General features: G+C 37.7%; 1 protein-coding gene across 1 annotated transcript; it reads left to right on the top strand.

Moving 5' to 3' along the window:
* Positions 1 to 4,516: 4,516 nt before the first annotated feature.
* On the top strand, positions 4,517 to 9,838 carry LOC144975091 (uncharacterized). Its single transcript, XM_078918813.1, has 2 exons — positions 4,517 to 4,581; positions 7,875 to 9,838. The coding sequence occupies exon 2, from the start codon at positions 7,918 to 7,920 to the stop codon at positions 9,748 to 9,750; it is 1,833 nt and encodes a 610-aa protein (XP_078774939.1). The 5' UTR covers positions 4,517 to 4,581; positions 7,875 to 7,917; the 3' UTR covers positions 9,751 to 9,838.
* Positions 9,839 to 11,967: the final 2,129 nt, after the last annotated feature.

Genomic DNA, 11,967 nt, shown 5'->3' with positions numbered 1-11,967 from the left:
AGAAAATATATTAGACATTTCAATTTTCCAATCATACACAGTAATACAAATACGTAACATGCTATCATTTGCAACCACAGTCAATTTCCAGTCATCTGTTGCATTTGGAGCACAGGACAATAAGAATATTTTAGAAGAGGTGGAGGATCGAGCAGGAGGACAGGAACCACTGTTGTCAATATTCAAAAGAAGGAAATTATCATGGTTCAGACACACTGTCCGCCATGATAATATGTGCAAGACTGTCATGAAGGGGACACTGTAGAGGGACAGAGGAGAAGAAGAAGACATTTTTAAAAACTATGGCAAGACAACATCAAAGAGTGGAGAGACCTGAATCTCAATAGCCTTCTGGAAAAGGCCAGAGACCGTGACGAATGGCGTAAGGTTGTGAAGTCTGCATCCCGCATGCCCCCCCCCCCCCCCCACCCCGGACGATCATCTAGCTGGTCATGAGATATTGAGTGAATGAGTGAGTGTTGCATTTGTAAACATTATTGATGCAATCAAAGTGTCGCCATTACTCTGTATTTAACATGATGCACAGTTTCTTCCAAAGCCTTTCATTGCAGTTTACTGAACATCATTTTGCTTCAGATGCTTGACAGAAATGCTCTTTGTTACAGAAATCAAGATGGTAACTGCTGACGTGAAATTATACATTGAATTCTTTTGCCATTATGTGATGATCTTACGCTCATGATCCTTTACAATTGCATATCAAATTAAGAAATGAAGAGCAGGCACCGGTGCAAGATAAAGATCTGGACAAATGTGTATGGAAGGTGCCAGACAAAGCAAGAAGAAAAGACTACAAGAAAAAAAAAAACATCCCAAAAAATCAGACGTGTTGCCATGTAATGGTAGCACGTCTGACCGGTTAATCAGAGGATCTGAGGTTCGATCCCCAGTCGAGGTCAACTGATTTTTTAGGGATTTTTTTCCCTTGTATTTTTCATTCTTGCTTTGTCTGGCACATTTCATACACACTTGTTCAGATCTTTATGTAACACTTACACTTCGATATTCATCAAACACAAAATGATATGGACCAAATTTCAAACTAATATAATATACCGCTGATATAAGCATACAATAATGATTGTGTTTGATTTAGGCTGACAACGCAAACTTTTTATTTGATTTTCAAGGCTAGTCGTGAAAGTAACAGCTCAGTACTAATTATAGGCATTCAAATGAAAGAAAGTAGGCCAAACAATCACTAATTCAAACAGCAACGAAAAATACTGCCTAGTCGAAAGCAATCAATCTCTGTGTAGCTTACAATTACTGATGGCGGGGGAGGAGGGGGGGGGCATTTGCAGGTCCAAGCAATAGAGAAATGATTTACAAGAAAACAAAATTCACCCCTCACAAAAAGATTAATCCATCTGTCTGTCGCCCTCCTATCAAAAGACCCCAGATAGGACCTAGTCAAAACTGCGAAGTCTCATAACAAAACATAGATGCTAAGCCACGTGAAAAGCGAAATGTATAGAAGTATAAGGGAATGAAGAGGTAGTCAAATTATAGACTAGATTCCAAACAACTTGCAAAGGGAGCCAATGCCAATGGCCCCCCGCCTTCCTAAGGGAAAAATTCACTTTAAATAGCCTTTTAAATAAACAGATTACTCTCAGAATGATCCCAAAATGCTCCAAAGTCCTGAATATAGGTTCTAAGGAGCTAAACTTTCCATTTCAACTAAATTTATTGAGTCAAAAAGACCTCGCAGCTCGGTAGCTGGAACCAAAAATTCGTATTTCTATAATTATTCGTGGTAAAATAAAAAAAACTTGAAAAAATACAACTTAGCTTTATATAGCGCGATATCCACTAAACGTGCTCAAAGCGCTGTACACGGGGTCCCTGACCAACAGCAACACGGCAACACGTAACATGTAGAATGAGACATGACGCCTGTTAGGCGATGTTACTATTTTTTTTATCCGACAGAGACAACGCTGTTGACGTCCAGGTCCTCAATTTACACCTGAGTATGGTGAGAGAATGTGAGTAAAGAGTAAAGAACCGTCTCCAATGACTCAACTATGCGGCGAGCGAGGTGCGAACAAAGGACCTTCTGATCCGAAAGCGAGTGTCATACCACAAAACCACATTATATCCTAGTTGTATTAGGCAGGTCTGCTATAGATAGTATGCGCTTGGCTAAGAAACTCACAACATTGCCATCCGGAATAATAACGGACCAACACACAAAACTATGTGTAACCATGAACGTTTTTAGTCTAGTTAATACTATTTAGTGAGAATTACTCATAAACGTGGATGGCAAAAAAAAAAAAAACAATAACAAAGGCCTGAGTGACGTCAGCTTCATATTATCTATAAAGGACAACTTAACCCTGCTAGGATTCTCTGTCTTGGAGTTGGAGACTCTTTTAGTAGAGATGAATAAGATAAAGGATGGAAATAAGGGAGACTGAGGACGAGGGTCTGAGTTCAGATTATGGTTTACTGGTTTAACCCGTTAACTGTAGGTACTCTGGAAAAACCATGTGTTTAAAAATTTGGCCAGAAAACTTGTCCTTCAAATATCGATCGATATAATGTCCCTCATCTTGGCAAACACTGATCTCAAACCTTGGACTTCGCGAAGTTGTTGCCCAAAGTAAGCAATTTAGGGTATAACAGTCTTGCCCAATGAAGAAAAATTTAAGCGGGACGTGCCTCGCCTGTCCACACAGCAATGATTGGGTAACTGGCTGATGCGCATAATGGACGGCGCCCCCGTTTCGAGCCGAAATAAGTCCCGGCAACCCTTGTACGCAGAATCCCTGACTACGTCTAGAGCTGCAAATACGAGATGGAAGTCGGTTTGGACGAATTCAATCCCTCGTGGGGGCGGAGACGTTACCTCCTCTAAGCTTGGTGAGAAGTTGCCAGGCTTTGATACCAGTAAGAGGAGACACTGGGTGACTACGAATCGGCTTCGGTCGAGGAGCTGCCTCACGGCCAGTGCGCTTCATCGGTTGGGTCTTACTACCTGTCCAACATGTACTCGCTGTGGGCAAGAACCTGAGACGGCAGAGCATCTAGTCGAACGGTGTGTTGTGACGATGCTACCCGGCGGGTTTGCGACGGTGCACGGATGCGGACCAGACTTTGCTGATTGGGTCGATCGTCATAACATAGTAGTGTGAAAACCATAAGAGGCTGCTGCTAGATATGACGGAAAGTAGTTTGCGATAGACTTGCGTCCTATCAATCGGGTAACAAGCAATTGCTATTGTCCGTTTCACACGATAGAAACTGGCACGAAGTCCAGTTCCATGGGCCTGATGGCTCTAAAGGACTAATGTGTTAAATACAAGGTTGTAAGCACAAATAGTAGATAAAAGTACAATTCCCATTATTCATTCCAAGGATAATTTTCTATTCTAAGTCTAAGGAAAGACTGAAATAACTCAGGCGTCAGCTGGGGTGCAGCGCCGCAAAGTGAACTAAGGCGAGATGGCTTGCTCAAGGTCACATGCCATACATCGCATCGGAGAATCGAACTAGGTTCTTTCCAGATACAAAGCAAAGTAGTTGCCCCTGTGCCATGCTTTTCCATTATCACCAGATATATAACTTTTTAAAGTCTTTTCTGTGGATAGGCGCTATGTAAATACAATCTCTCTCTCTCTCTCTATCTCTCTCTCTCTCTCTCTCTCTCTCTCTCTCTCTCTCTCTCTCTCTCTCTCTCTCAGGGTACGCCTGGCTGCATACTAAAAAAAAAAAAAGTAATTGCTTCTAACTGACTAGCTGTGTAAATTTTTACATACAGCACTGACTTTGTTAAAGTGTGTTTGACTCTTAAGACTTTTAGTTTAAGAGCGATTTTCTTCCTGGATACTTATCAAAATGTTCTATCTGGGTTCTTTTTTTCTTTTCTTAGGAAAATGTACTTGACCTGCGTATTCTCTTCCTTGTTGGTTAGGTTTGATAAAGGCTTGTTACAGTAACAGTGACAAATCCCATCCAAATGATATTATAATATCGGGTTTTGCCCTTCGGGTTACTGTTTAATGCTAAATAATTGAGGGTTTATTTGATAGAAAACTTTTATTCTAGATATTAGACTTCCTTCAAATAAACAGGAGATAAAAAAAAAGGGAGAACTCGCGCTGGTAGAAAATAAATATTTGAGAAATTATGCAAGATGCAGTGCCCATAGAAAGCAGGGAGAAAATTACAAGATAAAATCAGCCTTATTTTATTAGGGATCAAACCTCATAGAACTCCTAATTACCGGCCAGACGCGCTACCATTACAATACAGAGGTAAGCCAAGGGATAACTTACTACTTATACTCTTCATAAATATAACGTGTGAATTGCTTTCAATAATTTGTTGTTTTGTTTTTTTAAAATCGTGATTTGAATATCTGTATACACCGCAAGTTTACTTGTCTTGTATCCATTATTGAGGCGGTCGAAATCACCGGCCCTACACAGGACAATAAGCGGTCCCTTTATTGATTCGTCAAAATCCTTCACAGCATCCGGTCGGTGTCAATTTGTGTTTTCTGTGCGTGCATATCCCACATATTTTTTACTTTATGCTCATAATTTGAAGGTAAGACCAGACCTTTTCATTGCAAAGTAAAATGGAAGTTGTTTATCCTCACATTGCGAGTTTTGATGGAACTACGATGATCTTATCGAGCTGCAATGCGACTTTTTTAGATTTTGTTAGAGGAAGAGGTGAATGACAATGGTGGTGGTGTGCTCAGTGAAAAGAGATGCGGCCCCATACAGACAGATCGGCTTCAGATTTTAGATCTGGCTGATGCGATAGTGAATGTTTCTACAGTATCGCTTTGCAGTTTTAGATAAAGAGAGCATGTGAAGGTATTTATATTTCAGGCGTTTTGAATGAAGAAGATCCAGTCACTTGTTTGAGCTTTCCTGACCGGGTTTAGTGCATCCAGTGCGGCATGAAGGGAGCGGCCATTATTCCAATATGTATTGCGACATCAACTCGTTTATTTACGATTTTTTAAACGTGAAAGTTGTTTGTTTTGTTACTAGAAATGTATTCTTTAATATTGATTTGCTGATGCTTGTTGTATTCATTCTCCTAATTGTAATTAAATTATGCACTTATGCTCCATTCAAATTCAAATGCTGCAGTAGAGTTACTAGTACTAGAGTTAGTGACCGTGTAGTGATGGTAATGATAACGAGAGGGGTGATGCAAAAAATGTATGTATCGTGTGATTATTCACAAGACTGTTCTGACTAACGACCTGGTGATTATACAGCATACAGGCTTGTTTGTGAATAAGATAAGGTGGCCAGTCAGAAAACTATGAAACTTGTTTACTCTTTTACAATTTTGAGAAAACCAAACTCAAAGAAAGGGGAAAGAATAAATTAATAATGTTGATAAACTACTATCAATACAAGTAAAATGATTAACCAGGCAACAAATTAGTCCAGGGATGGCCTACTATGGATACATTTACATATGTCATTTTCATGGGTGGTGCGGCCGAATTGGTTAGATGATTGTCTCAGAAGGACTTTTATATATATAGGACATCATGTGATTGAATCTTTTTGAAATTTTTCCAGTTATAAGTATAAGCACTCTGGCTACAAGCACGATCAGAGTGCTAAACATAATTGTTACTATATAATTTTATCCCTTATAAGCATGCTCACTGAAAAGAACTCCGCTTAGCTTATAAGCCTGTTCAATTTTCTAACTTTACTAAGATTACTAGAAGAGAAGGAAATTAATGAATAGCAAAGAAGAAAAATATTATTTTCATTTTATACACACAGGGTTAACAGAAACCTTAAAAATCATCTGCAATTGATGTATGATTCACACCTTACTGTTCCATATTACTTTGTTTTATTTGATGAAATGAACCTAAAATCTTGAGGGATAACAGTATGCAAGTTTGGCAGCTCATTGAAATGCTACGGGTAGGGGTGGGGGGGGGGGGGGGGGGCAACTTTAGGGACTGGCACATTGTCCACTTGTGAGGACGTTGCCACAATGCTGGAAGTAAGGGAAGGGACTGTTCAGATTGTCACCAGATATAGTCATAGTTCAGGGCTACCAAGTGTCCCGCATCATGTGGGACAGTCTTCATTTGGGACTACTGTCCTGCATCACCACCTCATGTCCCGCATTTCAGCCCAATCTTTGACAGTTATTAATATTAGGAAAATATGACTGTGACATAACCCTCTATGGTCAGTCAATACACATTTTGTGTGTCTGATTAGTCCCTTCAAAGAGTATGTAGTTGATTTCAGATATTATATTTTAGGGAGGTCAATGACCAAGGTACTATTATATGATGCCTCCAATACCCAGAGTCAATGACTGAGATGTTTTAAACTACATCCAATCGGTAATATCATTGTGTACTTTCGACCACTGTCCCCATTTAATTTTGTCAGAGTATAATATATGTGTGTGTCCCTCATTTTGACTTTCTGAACTTGGCAGTCCTGATAATTAATCATCGATCAAGACTATCATTTTGATGATCACATTTTGTTTACAGAGCTTTGCGGCCAACTGTCCTGATTTGATAATCTGAGAAAAACTTAAAGAAAAAACTATTTGGACCGTTTGTGTGTATGGAAATGACCCCCTTGCATGTCCCAGAATTATGCTTTTTAGAATAGCAAGTTAAATCAAGGAAAGTAAAAAGCTCTAAATCTAGATTGTTATATACTAGTACATACTTCTATTCTGGGTCACGGCAGTATTTTGTGTTAGGGTGTCCCATTTTAGCTCTTTGAAAAGTTTTACTGAACATTTAAGATAGAGACTTAGCAAAAAAAAATATCTGTATGCGCCTTTAAGCACGATCCGTCTATATATAGAAGTAAATAGATAATCTCACTCCGAAAGACAAAACACATGATTGAGAGGAAAATAAATAAATTACTTTTAAAAATTCTGACTCAGTAGCAGAACAAATGAAAGTAATCATGGCATACAAACAAAATAAAAGAAAATAATAATTGAACAAAAGGCAATCTCGCTCAGAAACAGAAATAAATAATCAGGGGGGAAAAAGGAAAAGAAAATCTTGTTCAAAGACAGAACAAAAAAAAAAAAGCACTAAGAAACAGAACAAATAGGTATCTAAAGAGAGAAGGGGAAAAAATGGACTGGATGTCTGACCCATTTAGTTCTATAGGCACATAAGTTGATATGTGTACTTGGATATTTTAAACCAATTTGGAGCAGAAATATTTTGATCTTTGCTTTATCCCGTTTTCATGTGATTATATCCAATTTTTTTTGCATGCGTAATGAAAAATTAAATTTAATATGGTGAACACCGGAAAAGAAACAAGAGTAAAAAGGTTCAGCGGTTGAGAACCAAAACCACCGCTGATTAAATTTGATGCAGAATAATTCAGCCCCAACTACCATCAATTTCCCAGAAATCAGTGTTAAGATTAACAGGTCCAATAAAAATGACAGATAGGTAGTGAAGTTTTTTTTATGGATGGTGGACTTTGGAACGATTAAAGATTGACAAGAAAAATAGAAAAAGGATGAAATGCCATTTCGACATTTTCCAGTGGCAGTTCCAGTCCATTATAATTGATTGGGCAAAGATTTATATACCAAAAAAAAAAAAAGCGAGAAGAAAACTCACCCGAGCTATCGGGACTTCTACAGAGATCTAGATGAATTGACTCCATGAGCCATTTAACGATGAAGGACTTCCTTAACTTTTAACTCCTACTTAAAATCTTGTCCTTCAAAAAATTGTGGGTTTTGGTGAGAAATCATTGTTATTAATATTGCCTTTCTCTTCTCTTTTTTATTTAATACAAATTTTTATTACGATTTTATTTAAACATTTCGTTTTCTTTATTTCACAGGCTATTTGCTTTTTACACAGATCAGTTTTAAAAACTTCACAAAATGGACAGCAATGACGGCGGTGCTGCTGTTGCTGCTGCGTCTGCTCCAGTGAATGCAGTTGCCCCTGCTCCTCCCCCTCCTTCTCAGGCAGTAAACAAAACACCTGAAGCGGCTCAGGCAAATCACAATGCAGCCCCGTCCACCACCACACAACAAGCCACTGCAGCTGTACCTCCCACATCCGAGGCTTCAGCTGCAGTTGTCAAAGAAGCTCAGAAGACACAGTCTGTATCGGCTACTCCGCAAGTATCCAACAACACCCCATCTCCGAGCATTCCATCATCGGCTACAGTTGAGACCAAAGTATCTGCGTCTGCTGAAAAATCAGATTCAAATCAGTCTCAATCCCAACCAAAACCCAACGAGGACAAGGACAAAAATTCCCAATCTACCACAATACCTACCTCGTCTGCCACCACCCAAAAAACCAACAATGACACCGTCAACACCAACTCAACATCATCATCATCTTCATCTTCATCAGAAAGCAAATTGGACGGGGCTAGTGGTGGGGAGCAAAAAAGATCTGAACCTGTTCAAAACCAGGGAGATAAAAAGACTGAGCAGCAGAAAACAGTAGAACCAGTTGCAGAAAGCAAAGCAGATAGTGATAAACAAGAACCAACTGTGAGTGAATCTCCCTTTCAAGCAGTCTCCAATGATAGTAATAAAGATGATGCAAACCAAACCAACAGTGGCACCACCAGCAATGCTGACACACCAGCTGTCTCAGGATCTGAAAAACTGGAGAAAACCCAAGATTCCAACACAACTACAACATCATCATCGTCATCATCATCAGAGGCTTCTAGTCTTAAAACAACAGCAACTACCACCACACTTCCAACAGCAGCCACTGTCCCTTCAAAACCAGTTGCCACGATAAAGCCAATGGAGTCAACTACAGCAACTACTAATTCAGCCCCAGTCCCGATGGACACCTCCACTTCTAAGTCAAACAACAACCCCAGCAAGTCTAATAATAAACGACCAGCGGAAGACGGAGGGGAGGAAAGCTCTGATAAAAAGCTGAAATCATCTGCAGCAGCAGCATCGTCGTCATCAAGCAGCAGCAGTGGTGGTGCTGGACAAAAAGAAGGAGGAGGGAAATCTGCCGAGCAGGTTTTGGAATATATGGAAAAGACATTCGACCAACGCAGGAAAATTATCACTAAACAAATGCCGACAATACCGGAACTAAAATCAATGTACCCCGAGTTATTCATGGGCAAACAACTCTTGTTGGAATTTCAGAGGATTACCAAGATTGACATTGATCAGAAGATACAGGAGTTCTGCGTGCGTTATGCCACGGCCGTGATTGAGATGGCCCGTAGCAACAAGGCCGCCGCTCCCGTACTGGCCCGTTGGGAGCAGGCCAAACAGGAGAACGAAACCCTGAAGCAGTATTGGGATATGGTGACGGCTCTATGTCTCCTGCCCTTGCATTTCGGTGAGAATTTTGTTGAAATGGTTTTGGAAATAGGGGAAGACGACGAGGTGAAAGCCCAGGGAAAAATTGTCCCGACTCTCGTCGCCCGGGGAAACATTTTTCGCACTGATGAATTTTTCTTGATTGCAGAGAATACCATTGTGCAAGAATTTGAGGAGTTTACCATTGCGTTTGCATCTTTATACTCAAGTTACTGGGTATTCAATATGGTGTATCCAGAGACAATCGAAAATACCTATAATTATATTCAGCGTTGTATTGTGCGACAGAGAGAACCAGGTGCGATCTCAGCCGTGTGTAAAAATTTCACCAAATCCTTACAGAAGTGGAACAAGGAGAAAGAGGCAAAGAATAAAAAAGCTTTAGTTTCGATGAATTAAAGATTATCATCACTTTGTGTATATTTTATAGAGATATATATTATAGATATATTATATATATTATTATTATTATATATTTTGTCATCAATTATTTGTCAATACAGTGGAGTCCGCGTAAAGTCAACTTCTGCATAAAGTCAACACCTCTTGTTGGTCCCAGGTTTTCTGTTCTTTATCCAAGTGTGTTCCATTGATAATGGATAAAGTTAACCAATCTTTCTAATCCGATGATGTTCGCTTTATCAGGATTCCACTGTATTGTTATTATTATTAATGTATGAAAAGGTCCATTCTTGGGTGGTTGTCTAAGGGAGAATCATGTCCCATAATTTCTTTCAAAGCTCAACTATGCCTTTCGTCAATCGCAAAAAAAAACAAAAAAGAAAAGTCCAAATCATTTTTCGTCCAACACATGAAGTCACAACTTCATATTCAACACTATAATTGTAAAAAAATTAATGATGTTTGGATAGAATTGATCTAATACATCAGGGCTGTCAACTGTACTGTATGTCAATGTCAAGTAAAAACGTATTTGGATGGGGGTTTTTTTTTGTTTTGTTTTTTTCACCTTTGTAAGATTGTATGCTTTTCTCTTAGAGATATTGAACAATTGTAAATTTTTAGGATTTTTAAAAATGAAAAAGTTGTTTTTTAAAATTCTGTTCCTCATAAGAATTATTTGGCATTTTCCATGCTTCTTGCAATATATATTTTAATAATTGTTTAAAAGATTTAAATATTCCTTAATTTTCAGCCACGCAAACTAGTTTTTGGAATTTAGTGATTTCCAAAATTACTCAACAGCAAAAAGTAAGATGACTGAAGGCTTACATTTTCATTTTCAAATTGCACAATTTTTTTCTCTAATTCTCTCTTTTTTTTTTTTTTTTTTGATAAGTAATCTTTTCACTTTTTAAACATTTTTGTGTTGAGATTGGCAACCTTGGATATATATATATATATATATATATATATATAATATTTTTTTTTTTTTTAAACTTAAAAAAAACTATGGTGTCCAATTCTCTCTGTCTAGACAATTTTATAATGCGGGATATCCCAATTGTCATTAAAGTGGACCATATAATCTAATCAGTGCTGATGCTTTTCCTCAGATCCGCAGAAATTTGCGGGTTTTTGGAGTCGGAGAGGAATATTTTCTTAAATTAAAAGGAGAATTACATTTCCGGCAGTTCAATGAAAGGTATGACGTGTGGTTGAACAAACAAGGTGCACTGTCCCTCAAAGTTATGGAGAGTGGCAATGATAGCTCATGTAGCCTCTCAATTGTTCAAAAAAATTTTTTTAAATGGGCTTTACGGCAATCATTCAAAAGTTATTTTGTTGTTTTTTTTTTTACATTTTGTCACCATCAGCACTGTTCATGTTTAATGATGAGAATTGTACGATTTCTCCAAGATGTACCAGTTTACTCAGGCTATCAGAAACTGTTGTGATTTATGTCATTTTTCTATTTTTGTGTTGAAAATATTCTGATTTGAAAAAAAATGATTTTTATTCCTCATGCTTTGCTAATCAACTGCAGTCAAATCCAATGTTTATATAATATATAATGATATTTCAAAGGACCAGGAATCGTGATTAAAACATAGAATCAAAGAGAATCAAAGCATTGTATTGTTTACTGACTGATAAGTATCTCTCAATAGTTAAAATTTACTGGGTAATCTCCCTTTTGTCATTCGATGGACAATACAAACATTTTCACTTAAACGTTGTGGTATAATTGAATGATGGGTCTTGGGTATTATGTGAGTTTTGTTTTAGATGAGTGTATCAAGAACGTTGTTAATCACTATCTTTTCTTTTTTTTTTTTTTATTTTTTTTTTATTTTTTTTTTTTTTTTGTAATTTCTTCAAATTTTAGCCAGTTAAATATATGAAAGTTACTTCAAAGGCTTATTTATTTCTTTTCAGTTTTGTAAGAGCACATTTAATAATCCATTCTAGTTTTTGAGAATTTGTTAACAATGATAGGGGTGAGGGAAATACAAAATGACAATTCAAATTGTTTTGGTTTATTTTTTTTTTAATATTTATTTTTTTAAATTAAAAGATTCATTTATGTAAGCTGTTTTGATTTAATGTAATTTTTACCTTGCTGCTAATCAACTAGTCAGTATTGTAGTTCGTATGGGAGTACAAAGCTACAAGTTGGAGTGTTTCAAGAAATGATGAAAATGCTTTTGCTGT

This window comes from Berghia stephanieae, chromosome 6, assembly GCF_034508935.2.
Source record: "Berghia stephanieae isolate SIO BIC M18660-M18661 chromosome 6, UCSD_Bste_1.3, whole genome shotgun sequence".
Classification (NCBI taxonomy): domain Eukaryota; kingdom Metazoa; phylum Mollusca; class Gastropoda; order Nudibranchia; family Aeolidiidae; genus Berghia; species Berghia stephanieae.
Note: the sequence above shows the minus strand (reverse complement) of the source record. Positions and strands in the feature narration are given on the sequence as shown.